The following is a 27,355-nucleotide window of genomic DNA, read 5'->3' as shown; positions in this document are numbered from 1 at the left end:
CATGTGGGGTTTGGCTGAGCAGAAAAAGGTTGCTTTGCAGCGTGCTTAAGAAACAGAAGGAGGAAGGCCAACTGCTGGGGGTGGAGCCAGAGGCATCACATTGTGTGCACTGAGCTCAACCACAGATCTTTTTTAAAATTGAGAGGTGGGCAAATTAACCACCTTAGTGACAGAAGGACAACTAAAACAGAGACTGCAGGGACTGACAAGGATTCTTTACTAGGGTCTCCTGACTGAGACGCATGAGGTGCAAACTACCATTGCACATAGGCACGGGGCCCACTCACTGAAAACTCCCAGGTGAGAGTAAGGCAGGACGCATGATGACCAGGTGAGACTCGAGAGAAACAAAGCAGCAAATGAGGGAGAAGGAGAGAGAGAAGCCAGGACATTGTCATTGGTCCTAGTCTGATGTCAGGAGATCAGGGAAATTAATACAGCAAGGTGAGTGAGAGCAGAGAGTAGCATCCACCGTAGTTAGGTTCATGGGCAAATCAACCGTAGGATCTGGGGTAGTTGTAATACCCCAGAGCCAAAAACTCTTAGTAGATTAAGACCTTTGGCTTCTTGCAGATATTATTAATGAAACTCTGCTTGCTCTGGAATTGACAGGAAGAGGTATAGGCCCTAATGATCTCTTAACCTTTTTAAGGACTAACATTTCAATCTTACCAGTCAGGAAACATGGTGTTAATACATGCAAGAATCCTTAGCACTGGATATGCATGTTGTTGACCTGGATATTGTCATCTTTACTTTAAGAAATAATTTATCTCAAACTGAAGATGGCTCTTTCCCATGGACCTTTCAGCTTCATGACTCAATGCATATTACCTGAGCTTCAGCAATCGGAATACAGATTTCCTATTTCACTATATCTGAGTGGGGCCTTGATGATAAAGATGTTCTTGCAGAAAGGCAAAATTGTATTAATGGAGTGTCAAACATAGAACAGTCGAAAATTAGAAAAGGATTACAGACCCAATATGCAGTCTTGAAAAATGAGATAACTCAAAGGCTTGAGGTCATAATATAGCAATAATGAAAATATCCTATATGTGTAACAAAGTGCTTTGTTCATTGGTTTGGTTTTAATAAACATTGTGGAAAAGATATCATTTTATAGGTAAGCAAGCAGGCTTAGAAAGTCTTAGTATTGTTAATTGTCAATTTTGTCAAAATACAATAAAAAGACAGTTTTAATAACTGGTCTTGTCTTAGATACCATGACACAAATATTGTGAAAATGGGAATTGAATCCAGATATTTTAATTCCATGTCCCAGACTCTTTCCCTTGTGTCATGTGGCTCTTCTGAGCTTTAAGCAACATCATGAACTTTCTCATTTGTTCATGTATTCATTCTACAACTATTAGTGGCATACCTCTGATGTGCTAATCATTATACCAGGCACTGAGAATGGTGTGATTGACAAGACATAGTATCTGCCTTCAAGCATGCTTACAATCTGGCAAGGAACACAGGCACATCATCCATACTGGCCACTATGAACCAGTGAAATGTATGCTACAACAGCAGGAATAGAGCAGACTGTAGAAGCACATGTGAAAGTCATCTTACCAAATTACGACTTAGGCTTCCCAAGGAATTGATGTTGGCATTGAGTCCACAAATGTTAGAAGGAGCTGAAGGAACAAAGAATGTTCCAAGTCAAAAATAAAGCATATATGAAGTTATGCTTGAGAGGGAGGTGATCCTAAGTGAGTTCCAGAGGAGGGAAAGACCCAAAACCTTTACAAATTCAACTTAGTGGACCATTCCTACTACTTGGCTAGAGACATCATCCATCCATCCATTCTTCCAATCATCTATCTACCCATCCATTCATCCTTCCATCCATCTTGTCATTCTTTTATTTATCCACCCACTCATCCTTCTTTCCTTTCTCCCTCCATTCCTCCCTCCCTTTCTTTCTTCTTTCCTTCCTTTCTTTTTTATATCCATCCTTTCATCCATTCATTCATCTATCCATCTATTTATTCCTGGTAGGTGCTAAGATATTGATTGAATTAAGTAATTAATTTAAAAAACTTTTACTGAAAGACCTAGTATATGCTAGGCATTGTGCCAAGCACTGTGGAGGGGATAAAGATACAAGAGATATTATCCCAAGTGACATGAACCTTAAAATCTCATTGAGAACATTACACATACATTAATACAGTACAAGCTGAATGGAACAGGTGTGTTAAGAGGTGCCCTATGAATTTATCATTGGCTGTGGGGATATTATATGGAGGGAAATCTAAGTATCAGTGATAAAACTAACAAGCTAACATCAAACTGAATATTCTTCATCTTTTTCTTTTATGTCTTTGCTTATTTGTTTTATTTTGTTTTGTTTTCTGAAATTTGTTCTTTGACAGATTCTGTGGCAACAGCATCCGGGCCACTACTAGTCGAAGTTGCCAAAACTCCTGGTGCCAGCCTTGGGGTTGCCCTAACTACCTCGATGTGCTGTAACAAACAAGTCATTGTCATAGACAAAATCAAATCTGCAAGTATTGCAGACAGGTAAGTATTGTAGAAAGTGCCTACTTTTCCGCCAGGTGTGGTGGCTCATGCCTGTAATCCCAACACTTTGGGAGGCTGAGGTGGGCGGATCACCTGAGGTCAGGAGTTCGAGACCAGCTTGGCCAACAAAGTGAAACCCCATCTACTGAAAATACAAGAAATTAGCCAGTCGTGGTGGCAGACATCTGTAATCCCCGCTGCTCAGGAGGCTGAGGCACGAGAATCACTTAAACTCAAGAGGCAGAGGTTGCAGTGAGCTGAACCATTGCACTCCAGCCTGGGCAACAAGAGCGAAACTCCATCTCAAAAACAAAGTGCCTCCTTTTCAAAAGTGCATGTGTGCAATTTTAAGTATATATAAACACATATGTACACACACTTGTGATACACATATACACATGCATAGACACATACACATACACAAACACACACACAGTTCTCTTGCCAGTTTATACAGGTTTCACACAGAGAAGCAAGTTACTGTTGTAGGGCTTAAAAATTGACCTATGTGTCAGCCACCCCATAATGTCACTTCACCTCATTCAGATGTGTGGTGGTTTGGTGTGGCCTTTAGCCACCAAAAAAAAACACAAAAAACAAAAAACAAAAAAAAACAACAAGCAACTAAGCAAGTTTTCTTGCTGTGTCGTAGGGCACTAGCCTGTTCTTGATGTAGGGTAACTGAGTAGATCTTTATTAAACCCCGTGCAGAGCAGTGATGGGTTTTCCTGAATTGTTGACAATTAAATCCTGCTACCATAAAATCTGATTTCTTTGTTTCTTAAATAAATAAAACAATACTTTTTAAAATATTTTTTACAATACTTGAAAAAAGTCCTGTACTCTCATAGCATGTAAATCTTAGGATTTTACAACCTTCGAGGGTCTCTTAAAATATTATTCGCTTCAATGCCACAATAAAAATGAAACTTCATGTTTCTAATTAATGTTTTATACTTGCAAGGTAAAAGGGGAAGGAAAAAAAGACTACCTTTCCATCTAATAAACTATTTTACAGCTCCTGGTAAGAAAAACCTCATCTCCCATAGCTAAAGCACTCCGAGTGCAAAAAATGTGGAATTACGTTTTTAGTTGGAAGAGATGACTTGAAATGCTTTTGTCTTGAGAAATAGACTATTCACACTGGGAATTTATAGATATACTGCACCTGAATGACCAGTCTCCCCTGTATGTTTCCAGCCCTCTTCTCTATGTGCCCCTCAACCTGCCTGGAAAACCTCCAGCCATGGTGCAGTGAACTGCAGCAACCCCCAGTAGTGTGGTCAGTCTATAGCTCCACTGTGGTCTTACCGGACATTCAGTCCTTATCAGTGACAGCCATTGATCCAGGGGTGTTCTCCAGTTCAGTGGCGCAGGGTGCTTTAATTTTCTCCCTCTGTTTTTTCGCATTCCGCAGGGGGTAACCAGTTTAAGGAGCTGTTCACTTGACTGGTATGTGGAGATGCTGATGGCTGTGCCAACTTTTCTCAACTCATCCAGTAGCCAGCTCTTGAGCTCAGCAAGATGTAGCAGCCAGCCCCTTCCCTGCCCCATCTTTCCCCTTGACTCACCATGCAGGCCTGGTTTTATTACTCACTTGACTCCTGCATAATTTCTACCATTATCAAGAGCTTTTACACTAATACATGTTCAACTCCAGAATAATGTAATAATAAAGAACTGGTGATCTTGGAGCTTGTGTGAGGATTCCAAGGAAGTATTACTAAAATCTCCCCAAGTTATTCTTCTTCACATATAAAATAGACCCTATTCCAATTCTGAGAGTCATGTTTGAGATTCCAAAGATTTACCAACTCATGTTTACAGATAGAAAAGCCTAGAACAAACAAACACAGACAAAAGTCCAGGAGAAACATTTTCCTGTTTTTCCCTTTCCTCTTGCTCACTTTCCCTCAACTTTCTATACAAGCACTCCAAAATAAGGTTTTGTTTTGTTTTGTTTTGTTTTTTTTAGAGGACAAGAGAAAACATTTCCTTGAATTTTTTTGTATTTTCCACAAGGTTTTACTTCCTTATTCATATTCAAGGTACTTAAAATTTGACAGATGGTGTTTCCTATAACACTCAAACTTTTCTTTCTTTCTTTTTTTTTTTTAAGTTGTTTGAAACTTTTTTGAAGTTTTACTTTTGGGTTCCTTGAAAGTCAGATTCCAAAGAGGAAGGCACCACCTCTTACCGAGTATTTCTCCTTTCCGTAGATGTGGCGCATTGCACGTGGGAGATCACATCCTCTCCATCGACGGAACCAGCATGGAGTACTGTACACTTGCAGAAGCAACCCAGTTCCTGGCCAACACCACTGACCAGGTCAAGCTTGAGATCCTTCCCCATCATCAGACACGGCTGGCCCTAAAGGGGCCTGACCATGGTGAGATGATCTACCTGGATCAAGCTCTTTCTCTGGCCCTCACAGTGTTGCTCCCTGTAGCAGAGTTAGACTGGGTCTCATTCTGCTTTTTTTTTTTTTTTTTTTTTTGAGACGGAGTCTCACTCTGTCCCCCAGGCTGGAGTGCAGTAGCATGAGCTCAGCTCACTCCAACCTCCGCCTCCTGGGTTCAAGCCATTCTCCTACCTCAGCCTTCCGAGTAGCCGGGATTACAGGCACCCACCACCATGCCCAGCTAATTTTTGTATTTTTAGTAGAGACAGGGTTTCACCATGTTGATCAGACTCATCATTTCTTTTCAAAACAAGGTTGTGTTTGTTTACTCAAATTCATCTTCCAAAGTCTTTTTTCCAAGCCACATATAATTTACTTGAAACCATAACATCAAGGAAAAAATTTTCAGGCTAGTGCTATTTAATATTTTTTTCTTTACAAAGTCTTTGGTGCAAATTGAATGTGCAGAGAAGGCAAATAATTTGACTTCCTGGTATTCATTTTGAATTTCCAGTCTAGATGAAGGCCAATGAAGGCAAATAGTAAAACTCTCACTTAAAAATAAATAAGCAAAGTGGATTTTGATGGCAGAACCTTCAAATATTTGTCGGGAATCAGAGGGAACCAGTTATGTGAAGCATTGGTTTTCAACATATTTTGTCTTTTGCCAGTGTAGTTTTTTTCTTAGGATAGAGAACAACCTGCGTGACCAAAAATTTTGTCTGAGAGAATCAGAATATTTGACTCCATTTATTCAATAAAAAGTGTCAGCTGAAGGTATCTGCATTTTCACTCCCTTGAAATTCACAGATACATTTGCCAGGTGTTTACACCATCTACCTAGGTACCTTTAGGCAAAACCTGGTACGAGAAAGGGGTCTTTGAGCCCCAAATCAAATGAAGTCAAGTTCTCCAGTAGGATCTTTGTTCCTACTCCTTCTCCTGCCCTATTCCTTAAACCAAACAGCATTTCTTTGTACTACTTGAAATTAGAGGCCTCACTAGTATTGTCAGGGTGACCTGAAGGAGGATAATGCATTCCTGTATATTTAGACACAGTGCAGTTTTCTCTGAAATTGAAATTTTGCTTATGAGGGAGTCATTTGTATTGTGTCTCCCACCTTCTAAAACGCACTGTACTTCTCCACAGTCTGGGGCGGGGGGAAAGAGGGACCAGATAATTTTCATACTAAATCAGTCAGCTGGATGCAACCTTTTTAATTAAATGGAGCTTAGACAGCCCTGAAGCTAATGAAAATCTCTAGTACAACATTACCCTTATCAGATTTTAATTTTACACATTGGAGTAGAGAAATGATGCAGCATAGGCAGGTTATGAAAAGAAAATCAGCATCACAGTATTGGAATAGAAATGCAAACAGCTGTAGGAAGGTGCTGTTCACAAGGATGCACATCATTCCTATCAGGAGGCCCCGTTGGCCCTTCCTGCACTCTGGCAGAGAGGACAGATTTCTGAAGCTGTTTAAGTTTCTTTAAATTAACTGGCAGTCGTCACTGGATTTGGAGCACAGTAGCCGTAAGAATGAACACTGTAGTGCTCTCTCAGCATGGGGTTTTGCTTGCTAAATTCTGGTATCAGCGAATCAGAAATGCATACCACACCCTTTAAAAATGTTAGTGTCTTTAGCAACCTCTTTTATTTTTCTTTAGTTGGCCCTATATATAATTCATAAATAATTCAAATGTTTTCAACTCACGGAATATTAAACTTTTTAACCTGCCAAGGCAACTTAAGATTAATTTATGTACTAAAATATATGGACTAAGAATGAATTTTTTGCCTTTATTGTGGAAAACCTGATGTTGTTTGTGTTGCAGGGATAGGAAGCTGATAGGAAGTTTGAGTAATTCCAACTTCCACTTCTGACTCCATCATCTACATTTACTGAAAATTGTTCACTGTCTTTCTTATCAAGCAGGTATTTCCTCTGTTCAAATCAGACTTGCATTTCCAAGAGGAAATACGTTTTGGCTCCTAAACATAATTAAATCATAGTCAAGAAGAAAAACAAACACAAAATTATTATTATGTTTACAATTCTCAAACTTACATTTTTGACTAATGGAGTTTTACATAGTTTTACCCTTTCTCTACAAGAAAGTTCTGATTGTTTTTTCAGGATCTCTGATGCCTGAACAGTGTGTCTCTCAACACACTTCCCAAATTTCCAGATTTTGTTAGCAGCAAGGCATACACCAAAGAGTTTTCAGGGCAATGTAGAAATGAATATCTCAACTTGGAATAAGAGATTAGCTATGCCTTTCACTGATAAATAGCAGCATTAAAGAAGCTGACAAAAATGAGTTTTCAGTGACATTAGAAATTGTTCCCACTGAGGGTTTTCAGGAGACATAATTGGATTGAAGGAAACTGACATTTTGGAAAGGAAAATGTGACCAGAGTCACTAGACTTAACACATTCAGTACCAGGAGGACCTTCCATTTGAGAGCTCTAGGGCTACCACTGGAACCCCTGTGGTCTCTTCTCTCGAACATCCTGAACAGAGCAAGAGGCTGCAATTAGAAAAGAAAGAAAAGTAACTTCTGTGGTCATATATCTCTTGAGACTACAGTAGTGATGTCACCATGAAATGATACACAAACCGTAATATTTTAAATGTGTTGTTTTCTTATCCATAACAAGGGACTTAGACATACCCGTAGGAAGAGGTGGTATGTCTAGTGGCTGAAGTGGGGACTTTAGGATCACATGTCCAGAGCTTCACCTCTGACTCCACCACGTGGGGACTTAAGCAAGTTACCCAACTTTTCTATACCTCAGTTGCTTCATCTGTAGAATGGGGGTCATAGTAATAGCTGCCTCAAAGGAATATTCTGAACATTATCTGAGCTAATCAATCAAAAAACACCTAGCACAGTGCCTAGTATATAATAAGTACTCAGTGAAAGTAGGCTATGGTTATCGACAGTATTAAATGAGAGAATGTCTATAAGTGCTTTTTGCAAGATGATAGGACATGCCAAAAATGTAACATCTTATTATTAAACTCTGGAAATACTTGCCTATCAAGTATACCACTGTAAAACAGAAAACATTTGGAGTGTACATTCAAAATAGGTAGCAGCTGTCTTCTCTGGCCTACATTATTTGTTCAACACCTTTTGCATTCATCATCCATAGCATATAGTTTTGTGCACTATCTTATTTTTGTCTCTTAATTATACGTGTGAAGATTTAATCCCCAGGAATAATTCAAGATCAAGGTAAAGGGTATGACCTTTAACCTGCCTGCAGCAATTGCCATAGTCTGGGGAAGCAATAGGTGGTAAATAATATCTTCCTTATTGACTTATTAATTGTGCTCGACAGTCCTAACAAATGCCCAGTAATTTTCAAAGCTCTCAGTGAAGAAGTGGGTCAAAAGGTGGGTGTAGAATCCCAAAGTGCATTCACCGTACCCTGGCTTCATTTGAAACAGATGGTACTTTGTGAAAAGTACGCTAAAGTGTCTGTGGTTGTAAATTGGCCAGATGCAGTAATAACTGCGTCTTGCTAAAATGTCTTCCTGTATACCCAAAGTAGAATGAGGATGGTGAGACAAAACCTGTTAGGGACATCCTCTGCAATAAATACTCTTTTATCTCAAGGAAAATTCTGCTGCAGTGTTCACATGGACACTCTGGCTGATATTCCCGTTCATTTATGCATTTGTTCATTCATTCATATATTAATCATTATATACTAGGCACTGTTCTAGTTGCTAGAATATATTTAATGAGCAAGACAGACAAAGTATATCCCTACTCTTATAGAATTCACATTCTAGTATAGACAGACAAACATTAAAAATATATTAAATAAATAAAGCTGTTTGAGACAGCAATAAGTGCCATGAAGAATGTAGAACAATAATGAGATAGCACGGGGAGGGCAGCTCCTTCCGCCAGGGAGATCAGCAACAACTTCTCCGAGGAGGTGGCACCTCGGGTGAGACCTGAATGATGAGAAGGAGGCAGTCATACAAACAACTGGGGAAAGAATAGCAAGTGCGAAGGTCTTGAGGCAGGAAGGAACCTGACTTGTTCTAAGAGTAGATATAAGATCAGTATGGCTAAAATATACAAATGTTGGGGAGAGTGATATGGATGAAACTAGCGAGATAGGCAGGGGCTGCATTTGATTCTCTTTGTAATAGTTAGCTATTCAGGCTGGGCGCAGTGGCTCACGCCTGTAATCCCAGCACTTTGGGAGGCCAAGGCGGGCAGATCACCGGAGGTCAGGAGTTCGAGACCAACCTGGTTAACATGGCAAAACCCCATCTCTACTAAAAAATACAAAAATTAGCTGGGCGTGGTGGTGGGTACCTATAATCCCAGCTACTGGGGAGGGTGAGATGGGAGAATCGCTTGAATCTGAGAGGCAGAGTTTGCAGTGAGCTGAGATTGCACCATTGCATTCCAGCCTAGGCGTCAAGAGTGAAATTCTGTCTCAAAAAAAAAAAAAAAAAAAAAAGTAAGCTATTCAAACAAGAGTAGCATGATCTGACTTACGTATTTAGAAGGCCACCCTAACTGTGTTGTGAAAGGTGGGTATGCAGGAGATGAGTTGCGGAGCCACGTCTGAAGGTGTTACAGTGGTCTAGATGAAGGAGGTGGCAGCTTGAATTAGGAAAGTGGAGAGACGGGGGAATCCAAACCACAAACAAAGCAGTTGAGTAGAAGGAGCAGGCCAGATGGTTTAGGGCAACAAAATTATAGTGGCTATGAAAGTTTCTGCTGCAGATTTCTGAGAAATTCTCTAAACTTAAATGTCCAGTGAGTGAAATTTGTTGAGTGAAAGATAAATTTATTTCCTTTAAAAGATACTTTATTGTTAGCACATAGATGGAAAAGTAGACAAATCAATATACTCTGAATTCATTTGTTTTTCTTCTGTGTACCAGCACCATGCTAAGCACCGTATTTGCCTAATTCTCAGTATCCCTGTGAGGTAGATGATTTCATGATCTCCATTTGACGTTTGAGGAGATCCAGGTTTAGAGTGGCTGAGTAGCTGGCCAAAGTCATACAGAGAGGAAGGGCTGGAGGCAGAGCTGAAACCCACGTCTGCTTCACCCCGCAGTGATCTGTCCGTGCTAGTGCTTTTTTTTCATGTACTGTTTCATTCTAGAAAGGATGCGAATTGACCAATTCAACTGGCATCACAGTTGATATAACTTAAGTTCTTTTCTAAATGACCCCTCTTTTCAATGCATAGAGTATTTCACCTCTCTACATATTCACATGTAAGACACCTAACACCGGAATCATCAAAGTAGAAGGAGATATAAATGCATATGTTAAGCCAGGCCTGGTGGCTCATGCCTGTAATCCCAACAACTCAGGGCTGAGGCGGGAGGATCACTTGAGACCAGCTTGGGCAACATAGGCAGACCCCCATTTCTACACAAATAAAAAATGATAAATTAGCTGGGCATGGTGGCATGGGCCTGTAGTGCCAGCTACTCAGGAGGCTGAGGCGGGAGGATTGCCTGAACCCAGGAGTTCAAGATTACAGTGGGCTATGATCACACCATGGCACTCCAGCCTGGGTGACACAGGAAGACCCCACCTCTAGAAAAATAAAATAAGTTCATATGTTATTTTGAGTTCTTTAAGATTATTAAATGAAAGACTTCATATCAGACATAAAAACAAACATTATGTTGCTCATATTTCAGAACACTGGGTGGAATATCAAATCTTAACATTGAAACTGGAATGGAAACGTGATAAAGATTTTCTAAAACATAAAAGGGATGCCAATTTGAAATTTTAATAAAGTTTACTTCAAACTTATTTAATAAAGTTTGAAATAAACTTTATTAAAATTTTATGACATCAAGGAAATATAAAAACATGTGAAATATTTTAATAATTATTTCTAATATAAATATGCTTTTTCAAAAAATCATAAAATATAGAGACTTTCATCTTCTCCTTATTAGATGGGATGCAGATAAGATTCTGATACTGATAGATGATTAGAGTGGTTTATTGTTGAGGAAAATGAAGTCCAAGTGATGGATTGTAGTGCGATTAAAATGTCAGAGCAGTAAATTCTGATGTGTGACTAGTAAACCACTTGAATCATGCACTGATGTGATTTATTGCTCCTTCTTTTCTTTTTCTCAAAACAAGTGCTACTAACTGACCAAGATTTGCAAATCTTTAATTACTAATTGTGTGCCATAGATCTTTGAGGGGCTGACTTTTAAGTTAAAAAAAAAAGTTTTTAATCTCTGCTGCAAAGCAGCGGGGGAGATTAGAAATTGATTCAGTAGTCATCTTAAAAGAAGAAAAAACGAGCTGAGGAAAGATATGCATTATTCTTGGGAAGATGAAAAGTTTACATCCTTTATGTTAATCATCTATTTTGCTGACCACTGAGAAAAGGGCAAAGCCAAATAGATTTGTTTTTATTTGCAAGCAGCTTTGTTTTTTGTTATACTTTTAATTTGGGCAATTCAGTTACTTTTCCTCTTTTTTGGTTCTTTGTTTTTGTTTGTTTGTTTTTATTTCTCATCATCACTTCATATGGGCAGTGAAAATTCAGAGGAGCGACAGGCAACTTACCTGGGATTCCTGGGCCAGCAACCACAGCAGCCTCCACACCAACCATCACTATAACACGCACCACCCTGACCATTGCAGAGCACCAGCCCTGACACTCCCGAAAGCACCTCCTCCAAACAGCCCTCGTAATGTTCCCTGCTTTCTCCTCCTGGTCTTTTATTTCAATTATGTTTTTCTCACTCTTTCCTTTTGGCTTCATGGGTGTTGTTTTTTTCTGTTTCTTATAGCAGCAATGTATCATTTCTGACATCTCCTAGGTTTTTTTCTTTTCCATCAGAAAGCATTTGTTAGCAAAGGATGTAAATGTTCAGAATGCTTTATATGTGGCTGAGGAAGTAACAATTCAGAATGTTATACAGAGACAATGTTCTCAGGTCTTCTTTGTGTATGTGGAATCACTTATGAAATTCATGTCAGAAAATATCCATGAAAATGAGATTATGTATTTGATGCATTGAGTTGTTCACAGACAAAGTTGTTCTTTTGTTTAAAGCAATTCTCATAGAGTCTCTTTGTGTTCCCATGAGCTTATAAAGATCCTGCTGCCCCTTAGCATTTGTAGGCTCTTGTAAAGCATTGTCTCATGCTCCTGAGGGCTGTCCTCTGTCTGGCTAGAGTCCTTTCTAGCCATTGCTATGCATCATATGTGTCTTTCTGGATCGTTACTGGTTGGCAAGTGTGGCGGGCTCACACTCCACCTGAGAGTGCTCTGTGCAACATCTTCGCTCTCTTGCAGCAGCTTTGGTGTCTTCATCCTTCTCTCCTACCTCCATGAGTGCATACAGCCTGAGTTCCCTGAACATGGGAACTCTACCTCGAAGCCTCTACTCCACCAGCCCACGTGGAACCATGATGAGGAGGAGACTGAAAAAGAAAGACTTCAAAAGCTCATGTAAGTGAAATAACAGCCAATGGCATTTGACCTGGAAAAAAACCTGTGGGCATTGGAACCTTGGAAATATTGAAATTGTGGGAAGAGTGTTTCACGGTTGCCTAAGTGATCAGGTAGACGCTGAGCAGCTAACAGCTCTGTGCCAAAGACCATTGGCATGATACCCAGTATCTGTTTGGCAATGACTGCACCCCAATATAACTTCAGACTGAATTCATTCATACTACCTTTGCCTACAACTTTTTATTTGAGATTTGAGATTTTTCTTGCTCTTTTGATGTCATAACATACCCAAAGGTATGATTTTTCCTTTAAGACTCCTTGTATTATATTCTGGGTAACTTTGGACATGAAACCTTTGTTCTTAGTTTCTTACTCACTCTAAAGAAATTTTGTGAAAATGATGCTCCCCTTTTGATAAATATAAGATTCTCATGCATTCATTTAATGTTATCATAAATGTCATACTAAATTATATTTTGTTACCCTCCTCCCCAAAACAATGATAAATATGAACATCCCTTTTTAAACTGTATCTCATTCCCCAAGACTCCAATACTTTTTCCAGAAACCTACCCCACTGGTAGTCACTGATCTAACATATATTTCCTTTTTTTTTTTTTTTTTTTGAGACCGAGTCTCGCTGTGTCTCCCAGGCTGGAGTGCAGTTGCTCGATCTCGGCTCACTGCAAGATCCGCCTCCCAGGTTCACACCATTCTCCTGCCTCAGCCTCCCGAGTAGCTGGGGCTACAGGCGCCTGCCACCACGCCCAGCTAATTTTTTGTATTTTTAGTAGAGACAGGGTTTCACTGTGTTAGCCAGGATGGTCTTGATCTCCTGACCTCGTGATCCACCCGCCTCAGCCTTTTAAAGTGCTGGGATTACAGGCGTGAGCCACCACGCCCGGCCTAACATATATTTCTTATTGCCCACTCCAGTCTGAGGAAGTTTGGAAGGATGCTCAGTTTTACAATAAGCATCCTAAAGTCATGGAATTGCAACCATGAGTCTTGTAAAAATGATCTGGACAGCCAAACACGATATACACTAAGCAAGACTAGGAAGATGTGGTTGGCTACTTGCTTTCAATAGTGGTTGTCTGAACAGAGGGGAAAAAAGGTGATTGAATGCCTTAAAAAGAAAGAAATACAAATCACTCCTACATTTATCATTTCTGTTAGAGAAGATCATTCTCTCTCATCATGATCACATAACTTGTGGAAGAAGAAAACACTAACCTTTCTAACTAGACCTAACCATAGTCTAGAGAGTCTGTTTCTTGTCCTGTATCCCTTTTGATGGCCATGATTATGATTCCTACAAAGAAATTTAAAGAAGATGGGATCTCTTCCTGTGCTCACCATGGGAATAAAAATAAGGAACATCCTTAAGTTACCTAAATAAAACCAAAGCCAGTTACTTCACAGCTGGTATGGACTTAACTGGCTTTTCAGCTTGTTTGCAAGAGATTCATCTCCCCAGGAGGATCTCTCTCCAGTCTCACCAGGGCCACCCTAAGTGCCCAAGACCAGCCATCACCCACACTGGGAACTAGTTTCTTCATGACACAGGAACCTGAAGGTTTCCCTACAGTGAACTCCATTCCAAAAGACAGGGTCACCACTGTGGTTTGTACATGATTTAGACTTGCATATATACTTTACATATAAGGAGATTTGTCAACTTTGGTATATGAAAATGATAGTAAAATTGAAATGGAAAATGGAAGATTGAACTTAGTCAAAATGAGAACAAAGTGCTCTTAGAGTCCCATATGTTTTTTAGTTGACACTAGAGTAAATTATTTACTCTTGGAAGAGACTAGTTGAATGCAATATAGTGAACTGGTTATAAGCCTAGACTCTGGAACCAGGCTACCTGGGTTCCATCCCAGCATCATTACCTTCTAGCTGTAGGACCCTGAGCAAGTTCTATAAACTCCATGCCTCAACTGAAAATAGGGAAAATCACTTCATTGGGTAATTGTGAAGATTGCATGAGGTATGCCTTGACTGAAAATATGAAGAATTACTTCATTGGGCAATTGAGATTACATGAGATTGCATATGTATATGTGTTTTAGAACAACACCTGGTAAATAGTAAGCACAATTTAATTGTTAGCTATTTTGAATAGTTTGTGTTAACTATCATCTGCCTAAATCTGAATTATCACGTAAGAACATCTCTTGACATTGCTCTCAGAGTTTAGTGTTTTTCACGAGGGGTACATTTTGGCCTAATACATAGGTCTTGAGTCTTCCATATAATGCCTTCAGGGTTCGTGGTGGTTATTAGTATATGAATTTTTTTTACAGATAATGACTTTGTGTGTAGTACTCCTCGGTGACAAAAATAGGCTAACAGCCCTCAGCAGGGAAGAGCAATTAAAATGAATTCATTAGTGTTCCTACTTCTGCTTCAAAGACTAGTATTTGTGTTAGGGAAGACTTGCTATGTTGATTAGGGACATTACTGAATACAAACGAATGATGTTTGGCTATCTCAGGTTGATATTTACATATCTTAAATTTTGTAGTAGGAAACAAAGCTGAGGCAGCGCTGTCACTGATATGCATAACCAACTCATAAATTCTCACTTGAATCAGGACATTATTCTTCAACATGTTAGAAATATAAACGGAAACGTGTTTCAATACATTTCTAGTTGTTTGTGTTTGCTGTAGACATTAGCCACTAGAGCACCACTCACAATATACATACCAGAATGTTTATAAATATGTCTCAGGAGATCATACATTTTACATTTTATTCAAACAATAAATTCCAAATGCTATGAACTTTTATTCACACTTCAAAAAGACCTGAAAAAATGATAGTGTTACAAAGGTTTTTGGTTTTTTGTTTTGTTTTGTTTTGTTTTTTGTTTTTTAATGAGGATTTTTTTCTTTTATTGCACAGGTTTGGTATGGTCACATTAGATGTAAAGGTCTTCCCAAATAACTGATAATAAAAGTTTTATTGCCACTCTTACTATACCATGGTTTATTTCCACCACTTTATTTATGTCTTTATCCTTTGCCACCATTTGCTGCCCCCTTTGTAATACTTATGTTTCTATAGCAACCAGGCCAATTGTGTAGATGGTGAATCATGGCAAAAGTCACAAATACAATAAAAAGTCCCTTTGCTGTATTGGTGATGACTTGAGGCCAGAGCTTGCAAAACAGAAAATTCTAATATGTGTTTCCAATGCCAAGGAAGGAGATGCCCAGAAAAAAAATGAAACCTTCTCACGTGAAAATTAAAACATTCTATATCACTGATCAAAGAGGAAATACACGAAGTCTGTATATAGCAATGTGTTATAAGTATTAAAACAGGAAGGTGTCATGTTTGTTTCATAGGGAAAATAATGAATACAGCACACATTAGGCTTTGACGAGTGTCACAAAGCCCTGGAGGCATGGCCGAGCCAAGTCATAGAGGGAGCCCTCTCATCTCCTCTGCTGGAATCTTACTGCCCTTTCCCTGGCTGCCTGTGCTGCCTCTTTTTCTGCCAAAGAGGCCAAGTCTCCTTCCAGAACCTCATCATCTCCCTGTAACAACAGCGTGGCTGAGCAACAGATCTAGCTAGTTTGCCGTGCTTTCTGCTCCCCGCCACTGTACCCTGGGCCAGCGTAGAGACTGTCTCTTCGCAGTCTGCCTAAATTTCAGCAAAGAGTAGAAGTTAGAACACATTTCCAGAATGGTCTTTGCTGCTTTTGTCATCAGCAGTAACTAGAGAGAGTGCCATTGAAAAGAGCTGAAGGAAAGAAAATGAAAAAACCTAACAACTTTTCTGGTCCCTTCCCTCGACCTGGGAACAAAGAATGGAAGATAAAGGCAGCTACTGGTAAGCTTTTATAAGTGACCATTCAGGGAGCCCTGGAAGGGGACACCCTAAGAACTGTCCTTACACCCTCATTTGGACAAAGGAGCTGTTGGCCGCCTCTACTGCGTTCCTGAACTGGATCACATGATACACATGTGTTGGGTCTATGGCAGGTTGACTATAGTGTGGAACACTTTAGTGAGACAGAGGTCTTAGATTACAGGATCACTAATAAAAACACATTATTCTTTGGGAGGCTGAGGCAGGTGGATCACTTGAGCCCAGGAGTTTGAGACCAGTCTGGACAACATGGTGAAACCCTGTCTCTACAGAAAAAGAAAAAAATACAAAAATCAACCAGGTGTGGTGGCACACACCTATAGTCCCAGGTACCTGGGGGGCTGAGGCGGGAGGATTGCTTGAGCCCAGGAGATGGAGGTTGTAGTGAGCCAAGATTCTGCCACTACACTCCAGCCTGGACAACAGAGTGAGAGCCTATCTCAAAAAAAAAAAAAAAAAAAAAAAAAAAAAAACAGATTATAGTAATAAATGTTTGGGGTCCTTAGTTCTCTATATTTTTTAAATGCTTCTCATAGCTGATAGAAAATCTTGCAGCCTTCTAAATTAAATAAACATTGGGTAAATTTTTAAACTTTTGGAGGTGTTATCGGCTCCCCCTTCCCTTTACTATGAAGAATAAGAATTGACAAAAATACAGTCATTCCCTGCAAATCTGAAGAGTTGTGAACAGAACCCTCCATATGAGAATGGGAATAGGACAGAGCAGGCACGAATCTTGAACACAGCCTCAGAATACACCCGTCAGCAGGATTCAAACATAGGATGTCAGCAATTTAGTCATTTCCATCTTCACCTTGAGGGGTAGACAAGCCTCGGCCAAAGCTGGTAGCTAGTAGCAATGATGACTGAATACCTTGCAGAAGCATCTGCTCCTGGAGAGAGAATTCACCATCCACATTTTCAAATGACAGGGGAATATTCACCTTCATCTTCTTTTGCTGGTTGACCACATTAATGAAGCAGGATAATCAAGCTCATTTTTTTCTCCTCTAAGTTAATATTGATTTTTTTTTCCTTTTGGTTCCTTATCTTTAAATCTACAATATATCTTTTTCGTATCTGGTAATAATTTTCAAAACTTTTATATGTGTAACTAATCAATACATATAATTTCAAATGAAATTTTGCTCTGTCAAATAAAAGATTCCAATATGTCAGAGGACTTTCAGAGTTAATTATAAAATCATAAATTATTTGCTATAATACTATATGTATAATATAAATTATAACTATATAATTATAAAACCAATACATAATATGTAAATTTATTTTAAATCCTAAATTCAATTTTCTAATAATTTGTATCATCTCAACTTGCCTCCAGATAGAGCTTATAAATTTAATAATATTCATATTAAATTAGTACTTATTTTCAAAACCTTCTAGAGAATAAAATTATTCAACTATCTTCACTGTTTCAAAAAATATAGCAAGTCTTTCTTTTGAGAAGGCTTCACTATATCTAATATAATCTCACCTGTTACTATTAAACTGACCTCTTTTTTTCTTGGCTCTTTCTTAGTGAAGATGGTAAACAGCTGCCTTAAAGTTTCTTAAATAGCTTTTAACACCAATTAAGTAGTCTGATAATCTATATCAAATTGTGATCTCAAATGAAAAAAAAATTAATGTGAACTTATAAAAGAGTCACAGAAAGTAAAGGATTCCTGATTAAGTCCAAAAAGCTTCACCTAGAAGATAAGTGGAAGTTACCTGCCAAACATGTGATGCTGTAACATGATACTCCCATCTTCTATGAGAAATAACTGGAATGCAACGTACTCTCCAGATCCTTATTGACAGGAAATGGTGTCTCCCAGTGATTTGGTGCTGCTGATAGCAAAAATTATGACCTGGAGAGTAATCACGGTACACTCTACATCAGTAAAACCACACCAGAACATGTGATCTAAATTAGTACATGGCAGTCCATGTGTCAGACCTGGCAATTGCAAGCTTCCACCTGTAAGAAGCATAGGGCTGGAGGCTACCTTCACCCCCCACTGCAGGCTATGTTAACCTTAATCCAGCTGCAACAGAATGAGGATGGTGCTTCTTAAGGAAAAGTCAATTTTTTTTTTCTTACTCCTGCTAGACAAATGATCTACTTCACCCTCCCTTGCCCCATCAGCTGCAATTACCTGGGCCCTGAAGAATGACTTGTAGTTCCTTACGGTAACTCAGCAGCATCTATGAGAAGTATTGTTTCCTAAAAGGAATGTGCAGATGACATCCCAAAACTTGATTCATTCCCCATTTATTCAGCATTGATTGAATGTTCCAGGCACTAAGATTTCAGAGATTAAAAGAGCTGGTTCCAACCTTTCAAGGACTCAGGGTCAGGTGGAGAGAAACAGGCAAATAGAGACCTGATAAATGCTGAAACGGGACCATGTATTAGAAATGTGGAAATATAGAAAAGTAAGTACCTAATTCTGCCTGGATAAAACAGAGAAAGGGACCCAGAGCAAGAGCTGAGTGGCAGAGGGCATAGTATATATATATGAAGACACAAAAGTGTGTCAAGAGGGCTGAGGCACATGGCACATGAAGGGACCACAGAGAAACAGGAGAGTGCGTTGGCAGGAGAAAGGAACTGATGAAGGGTCCTGTGTACTCTGCTAGAATTGAAAAGTTTCTTCTATAGGAAACAGGGAGCTATTGAAAATTCAAAACGGGGCAGGGATTACCTTTGCATGTTAGGAAGGCTACTCTAGCAGCAGTTGGAGGCTGTTATCATAAAACAAGAGGCAGGGTCACTAGTTAGAAGTCTATCCAGTAATGTACACTGGTGATGATGAGGCCTTGCTCTGTAGTAGTGACAATAAGAAAGGGAAGAAGATTCACTCAGTTATGAAAACATTGAGGACCCAACGAGACAGTTTGTAGATGGGATACCCATGGAATAGGGAAATCCATCACTGGAGCGTGACAGAAACTAAGGAGAAAGAGTTGAGAAGATACATGCAGAGTAGATAAGTTGGGGCCTCATTGTATCAGCAAAGTTTATCTGACGGGAGGTTCAGCTGGAAATAACATGTAGGGAATATTGTGCATGTAAGGACCCAGAAATAAGTACGTTAGAATAATTCAAATGAAAAATAATGAAAGCCCAAATTGAAGTACTGAAATTAATAAGGGAAAAGAGGATTTTTGTAAGATATATTTCAGTGGCCATCCTGAAAGGATTTAGCAGTGGATAGAATTTGAGACAATGGGGAGTTGTGAGTTAAGGCTACTTTGAGATTTCAAGCCTAGAGAGCGTGTTCACAGAAATAGTAGTGGCAATGAGAGAGGGAAGAGGATTCACTCAATTTTGAAAACATTGAGTTTGAGGAGCCAGTGAGAGAGTGTGTGGATGGGATACCCATCAAGGAGGGAGATCCATTACTGGAGCTTGACAAAAACAAGAGAAAGAGTTGAGAAGATACATGAGGAAGACATATAGGCATGCTGGGAATGAATGAGGGAAAGAATGAGGGTAGAAAAGACTTGGAGGATGGAACTGTGCGCTGGAATGCAGAGGGCGGCAAAGCAACTGGCTGGGACTGAAAAAGTAAGACATTCGAAACAAATCTTCATCAAAACCAAGCAAACAATTTCAGAAAGCAAGGGATGGTCCTAAAGCCAGTCACCAGGTAGAGCAGATGAGGCCATTGATTTTAGCAGTCAGGAAGTCATCGGTGAGAGCAGTTTCGGTAAATGGTGAAGGCAGAAACCAAGTTTTTAGCAGCTTCAGAATCAGTACACATCTATAGACAGAGGTCAGAAAGCTGGGGGAGTGAGTAGAAAAGTTTGGAAAAGAAGCAAGAGAGAAATTTTTTCATGGCACAAAATCATGGGGGGTGGAAAGGGATAGTATTAAAAACATTAACAGGGGGAATTAGCCTTGAAATGGAAGGAAGAATACAACCTCCTGTAGTGGGGAAAAAAGGAAGAGGGAACAAATAATGATAAAGAGAAATTGAGGCTAAACAGAATGTTGTTTAAGGAACTCTGGTCAAAGGGTTGCATCTTTTCAGTCTTATAGGAAATGAGGAGTAACGTTTGACCATGATTTAGGGTAGAAACATATGAGACAGATCCTTTGTGGAATGAAATAAGGTGTCAAAATATCACACAACAACTAATTTAAGGGCCTAATAGGATTGTGAATTTGTAGTGACTTTTCCTAGCACTCTTCAGCAACTTAGTAACAGCAGTGGAGTTGACTGGGCATTACCGAAGAGTATAAAATATTAGAGTATACAAAAAATCCCAAGAGGTTAAAGAATCTTTGAGCCTAGGAGATGCATTATTAAAATGCTCACTAGAAGTCCATGTGGAGTGTGGCGAAAATGATGCCAGCAAAGCCAGTGGGCAAAGACAATGGCTCTCCACCTGCACTTGCCAGATCCCCACATGAGGCCAGGGAAAGCCTCAGGGGTCTCCCATTCCCACATCAACTACAGTAGCTGTTTTTATCTGGAGTACAAAGGCGGCCGTTATATGTTTTCATTTTAAGGGGGAAAAATCTGTTGCTAAAATATTGTTGGAAAACCAGTAGACTCAGGAGACAAGTGAGAGGGAATGGAACTGGAAGTCATAAAGAGGAGACAGATTGCAGGAAGTGGGAAAGATGGCTAATAAAGGCTATGTGATCAACGAGGGGGACTTGGATATCAGGATCTTGAAGTCTATTCATTTTGAAGGAAGATGGGGACCACCATAGGGTTCTGCTGGCAGAGAGTGGAAGTAGGGTGGCATTGCAAGGAACTGACAGGGAGAGAGTTGAAGAAGCATAAAGCCAGCTTGCTAGAAGGTTATCACCATAATGTCAAAGAGGCAGAGGACAAGGAAAAGCTACAGGTTAGAGGAGGCAGACTAAGAGGTAAGTCCTGAAGTTATGAAGAAAAGGGGGAGAATTTTGAAAAAGTAGATTATGGGCTTGAAAATGAGACAGAGCAGAAATAAGTATACAGAATATGGAATTTTAAATAGGAGTAGTTGAATCAATGTACCATATGTGGAGAGCAAGAATTATGAACCTGTCTTCCTGCCATTTGTAGAGAGAGTAAAAGAAAATGGCTTTTGGAGAGGGCTATGAGGTATATGGTGTCATCAGGTTTTAATTAAAGGGGGCCAGACTCTTTCTGGAGGAAGAGGCAGTGCAGCATAGGACCTGCAGGCAGAGACTGCTCACAGAGAGCACAGGTGGCCCAGCTCCAGTGGGCAGGGCTGAGAGAAAGGCATGGAGGAGTGGAGCAGCCCTTTCATGAGTTGGGAATGGAAACAAGATGGAGACATCTGCTGGAAGGTGTAGATGAATATCAGAGAGATAAATGAAATAGGCTAAATAATAGGAAATAAATGAAATACAACAACGTAGACTAGAGACCCAGTAGGAAAGAGCAAGGCTGAAGAGAACAAACTCTGAGGGGACAGGAGGAATGTACAGAGTTTAAACAACATCATCGTGCCAATTCAACACTAGATTAAGGAGCAGCACAGCCTCACCACTCCAAGGGTCAGATTTAGATTAATTATTTCTTCAAAGCTGAAGGTAGGATTGTTTAAAAGTCACAAAGCCCAGATGCAAATGGCTAAAGTGGAAAAAAACATGAGACCAGCTAGCTCAACTCCCTTTTTCTTAAGATGTAGACACACAGAGACACAAAATGGCCTACCCCAATGTTCCCCAGCTGGTGTTCAGTGATAGAGCCAGTACTAAAACCCACGTACCCTGACCCTAAGGCCATCCTCTTAAAGCCCCCACAATGATCCCTGGTTTGAGGAGTAGGGAGCCAGGGTACAGGGATACACTGATATTATTATTGAAATGTGATGAATATTGAGAGATTCACTTATCTTTTTCAACTTTTACTAAACCAGAGGCCATAATTTAACCTCCCACCATTGCCATTAAGTTTTTATGCAGAGACACGATCTATTTTGGAAATGCTGGTATTCCTGGTGCTTGCTCCAACCTAAAGTCAGTATTTTCTGTTTGTTCCTCTAGTGTCCTTAGCCTCCAGCACAGTGGGATTGGCTGGGCAGGTTGTTCACACAGAAACCACAGAGGTTGTGCTGACGGCAGATCCTGTCACAGGATTTGGGATCCAACTGCAGGGCAGTGTGTTTGCCACAGAAACTCTCTCTTCTCCACCTCTGATTTCCTATATCGAAGCTGACAGCCCAGCAGAGAGGTGAGACTCTTTTACAGCATCATTTTCTGCTCTGCGTTTCTGGTACCTGCTATCTTTGAATGGCTAGTGAATTATGAAACATTGCTCAATGTAGGAAATGCAAGATGTGATGAACCCTCTTCTGACAATAAAATTCTATGTTCTTGATCAGGTTTGAAAAGAGTAATGAGCATGGATGCCTTTAACTAGCAGATTTTGTCCATCAAGGGACTAGAAGCTATATTAATTAAAAAGGAGAAAAATTCATAAATAAAACATATCCTGAAGTTCAACTTCAATAGTTTCTGCCATTGGGGAATATACATTCATCATTACTAAATATTGGTTTGGATCAGATTCTAACAATACCATGGTTATGAATTATTAATTACTTCTCTGGGATACTTCAGGATTCCCCTGCTCACAATTATAACCATGAAATGCAACAACATAAGATGTTGAAGTTGACCTATATGATGCCCACAGCATTGAATAAGCAAGACCAAATTATGATGCTATTTTGCAAGGATCAAGCAAGGTAGATTTGACAAGCTCAACTTGGTAATTATTTACTCCATCTACAACCTCTCACATGTGGTTCTAAATTAGATGTGGGGTGCTACAGATTGGAGACAGAGTGATGGCCATCAATGGAATTCCAACAGAAGACAGCACCTTCGAAGAAGCCAATCAGCTCCTCCGAGACTCTTCAATCACGAGCAAGGTCACACTGGAAATCGAGTTTGATGTTGCAGGTATAATCCTATCATCGCAAGTCAGTGACAGAGTCAGGAGTGGACTGCATGTGAATTATATTGGTTATGTGGCAGAGAGGAAACTATTGTTTTATATGCTGAACATGCTTTTGTTTAGGAGGTTTGGGGTGTCGTGTCGTTTTGAACTGAGCATTGTTTTCGATTATTCCTTAAAATGTCACCGCATGAACAACTGAAAATAAATGTGACAAATTGAATAATAGCCACAACTACAGAGGCGACAAAAACAAATCATGTGGCCTTCATTCTTTCATTCTTCTGTATACTAGAGAAACCATATTCTTCAGTCAGAGAGACAAGTAAAGCCTCTCTTTGACCCTTCACACTGCAAAGAACACATGAAACTTCTTTTGAGAGCAATGAAAATTCCCTAAGTGTTTTTAAACAAGCCCAGTTGGCAAATAGTTTTTAATGTTAAAGAGAAACGACAGCAGATAGTTGTTAAAAATGACAAGGAAGACTTTGTTGGAGACTACTGCAGTAGGGGTCAAGAATATTGCAGTAGGCCAGGAATGGTGGCTCACACCTTTAATCCTAGCATTTTGGGAGGTCGAGGCAAGTGGATCACCTGAGGTCAGGAGTTTGAGACCAGCCTGGCCAACTTGATGAAACCCTGTCTGTACTAAAAATACAAAAAATTAGCCAGGCATGATGGCAGACACCTGTAGTCCCAGCTACTTGGGAGGCTGAGGCCGGAGAATTGCGTTAACCCGGGAGGCAGAGGTTGCAGCGAGCCGAGATCGCACCACTGCACTCCAGCCTGGGCAATCTGGGCAATGAAAGCAAAACTCCATCTCAAAAAAAAAAAAAAAAAGAATATTGTGGTAGGGGAGAGAGATTGAACCCAACTCCAAATATAGCCAGGGCAGTTGGGAGTTTATAGCCAGTAGACAAAGTGAAGACGGGGGAGTCATTGAATGGAAAATTACTAAAAGGAACTTGATTAAATATCAAAGGTGGAGGGCCAAGGGGATTCTCCCTAAACTGACTCAGCAGATTCTTGCTAAAATTGGGCTCCCAGCCCAAAAACAAGGCATAGTCAAGAAGAGGGCTCCAGGGAACCAAATTAAGTTTGGTTATAGTCAGAGTCCTGACAGGTGTGTGGATTTTAGAGCTTGGTGCTAGTTCCCATTTAAGAAAATTGTCTTCACACAGTGAAAGACTACCTCACAGACCCAATAACCCTTACCAGTTAGTAAAGATATACTTGTGGACACAGGGATCACATTATTCCAACAAATATTTACTTTTTACCATGGGCCAGTTATGCCCCTACACAATGTAGATGTAATGGTAGACAGGAAAGTAAAAAAAAAAAGCTTATATTTTTTTAAACTTATATTGTATGAAGCTTATATTATAGCAGCATATAGAAAGTTAATTTAAAAATTAACAAATATTGCCAGTGTGGTGGCTTACACCTATAACCCCAGCACTTTCGAGGCCAAGGTGGGAGGATCACTTGAGCCCAGAAGTTCAATACCAGCCTGGGAAATATAGTAAGACCTCATCTCTTAAAAAAAGAAAAGAAAAGAAAAGAAAAAAAAGTTGTTTAAGTTAGCCTGGCATGGTGGTGCATGCCTGTAATCCCAGCTGCTCAGGAGGCTGAGTTGAAAGGATCACTTGAGCCCTGGAGGTCAAGGCTGCAGTGAGCAGTGATTGTACCACTGAACTCCAGCCTGGGTGACAGAGTGAGACCCTGTCTCAAAAGAATTAAGTAATTAAAATTAACAAATACAAATTTAGAGAATAAGTGCTCTAAGGAAAATACCACAGGATAAAGGGTTAGAGAATGACTTTAGGGGAGCTAATTTTGTAGGCTGATGCTCTAAGGAAGTGATATTTGGGCAGGGATAAGAAGGCTTGTTTTTCTCAGAAGAGGCATTCTAAGGAGAGGGAGTAGGCAGTATAAAGACCCTAAGCCAAAACAATTAGCTTGCTGGAGAAACAACAAAAAGAGCTGTTCCTGGAACAATTAAGGGAGTTGGGTTTGGATTGGGTTTGGATTTGGTGATGGAGTTGGAGAGGTTAGAGAGACCGAGTAATGCAGTGCCTGGTAAGGAATTTAGATCACATTCTAAGTGTAATGAAGCCATGGAGTATTTTATGTGGATGAGCTAATCTGAGGAATTTTTTAGAAAGAGCCTTCTGACATGGGAGGGGAAAATAGCAGAAGCAGGCAAAACCAGTTTGGAGATTGTGGCAGTTGGACAGGTAAGACATGATAGTGGCCTGACACAGTGGTAGTGCTGGAAGTGGTAACAAGTAGTGGAATTTAGGACATGGCTTGACACAGAGCTAATAGCACTTGCTTATGGGTTAGATATGGAAGGTGAGGGAGAAGGAAGAACATGGATGGCTCTTGAGGTGTGAGGGTGAGCAGTCGGGTAGACAGTGATGTCTTTAGCTGAGAAGACTGGAAGAGAGGAAATTTGGAGATAGGAAAAATAATTCTATTTTAGAGATGAGTTGGCAAATCCACTGCCAATACTAGAGAAAAAAGACAAGCATGTCTGTTCCTTAATTCAAATGACAGTTATTGAGCACCCGTTACTAGGTGCTAAGCACTGTGCTGTTTTCAGATCATTGAAAGAGAAAATAGAAAGGATCTGTATCCTCAAAGAGTTCAAAGCTAAATAGGAGAGAAAGAGCTGCTGAATGGTAAGAATAGACTTGCCAAATTTGTGTTGCCACTGGAATGCAGAAAGAAGGGCCCAGGAGAGAGTAACGCAGGCATTACCTTTTGGAGCCTAGGATTCGGGGTCTGGGCTGGATAGCAAGACTGAGGAGTAACCAACATGGCAGTGATTGTTAAAGTCATCGGAAAAAAGGAGACCACTAAGGAAAGAGTGGCAGTAAGAAAGGGACTGAGGAGGGGACTCTGCCTGAGGAATACTGAGATTTAAAGGGGAAAAAAAATGTGAGTAAAGGTGATGAAGGTGCACCTTGAGAAATGGAAGGAGAACTAAAAGAAGGTGGCATTTTGGAAGCCAAAGAAAGAATTTCAAAGCAAAAGTCACTATTGATATCTTAAAGGTACTATGGAGAATTCAAGTAACATAAGGTAGGAAATGTCCTTTAGATTTGGCCATTAAGAAGAAAGACATTGCCATAGTATAAAAAGATCTGAGAAGTAGGGGCAGAAGTCACATTGCAGTGAGCTGAGGAATGAGTGGAGAGTGATAAGTACAGAGATGCTCTGCTTGCTGTCTGCTTTAGGAACTGGATTTTGGAAGAGAGTTTGGCTGGAAAAATGCACTGAATGGATGAAAGAGACTGGAGACCACTGTGGGCTCCTCTTTTGAGAACTTCTGCATTTACTTACACACTTGTTGCTCTATTTTATGTTGTATTATAACCTTTATTCAGTAGTTCTCAACTGGGGTCAATTTTGCCCCAGGGGACATTTGGTGAGGTCAAGAAATTTAGCTGTAGAGAAAGAAGAGACAACAGATAGTGGGAGACTCAAAGTTCAGAGGGGTGTTATTTTGTATTGCGGCTTTGTTTTGTTAAGATTGGAGAGATTGAGCATGTTTGGGGACTGACATGAATGAGGGAGAGAAGAGATAATAATGGAATCAGATCCACAAAGGAATGAGAAAGAGCAGTCCAGGACAGAAGGTAGAAGACCTCTTCTTATGAGTTTGTAGAAAAGGTTGGGAGACACAGAAAGACAAACATTACCTGTTCTCACTTAACTGTGGGAGCTAAAAATTAAAACAATTGAACTCCTGGAGATAGAGAGTAGAAGGATGGTTACCAGAGGCTGAGAAGAGTAGTGATGATAGTGGGGAATGGGGATGGTTAATGGGTCCAAAAAGAATTTGGAAAGAATGAATAAGACCTGGTGTTTGCTAGCACAACATGGTGACTGCAGTAAAAAAATAATTTAATCATACATTTACAAATAGCCAGAAGAGTATAATTGGATTGTTTGAAACTCAAACTATGGGTACTAGAGGGGATGGATACCCCATTTGCCCTGATGCGGTTATTGTGCATTGCATGCTTATATCAAAGTATCCCATGTAACCCATACATATATATGCCTAATATGTACCCACAAAAATTAA

The 27,355-nt window shown here is 39.9% G+C and overlaps 1 protein-coding gene across 3 annotated transcripts in view; it reads left to right on the top strand.

The window, feature by feature from the left end:
- Positions 1-27,355, top strand: part of GRIP1 (glutamate receptor interacting protein 1) — a 328,912-nt gene that overhangs the window by 202,894 nt on the left and 98,663 nt on the right. For 2 of the 3 annotated variants that reach the window (XM_011976577.1, XM_011976576.1), the window contains exons 8-12: positions 2,388-2,535; positions 4,755-4,924; positions 12,271-12,426; positions 22,341-22,527; positions 23,116-23,261. In XM_011976577.1, the coding sequence (XP_011831967.1) occupies positions 2,388-2,535; positions 4,755-4,924; positions 12,271-12,426; positions 22,341-22,527; positions 23,116-23,261 (807 nt within the window). Of the gene's footprint in view, positions 1-2,387; positions 2,536-4,754; positions 4,925-11,503; positions 11,660-12,270; positions 12,427-22,340; positions 22,528-23,115; positions 23,262-27,355 lie in introns of all 3 variants that reach the window. The other variant, XM_011976575.1, reaches the window with a different exon arrangement.

The sequence above is a fragment of the Mandrillus leucophaeus genome, unplaced genomic scaffold (assembly GCF_000951045.1).
Source record: "Mandrillus leucophaeus isolate KB7577 unplaced genomic scaffold, Mleu.le_1.0 Scaffold169, whole genome shotgun sequence".
NCBI classification, from domain to species: domain Eukaryota; kingdom Metazoa; phylum Chordata; class Mammalia; order Primates; family Cercopithecidae; genus Mandrillus; species Mandrillus leucophaeus.
This window is presented reverse-complemented; position numbering and strand designations above follow the sequence as displayed.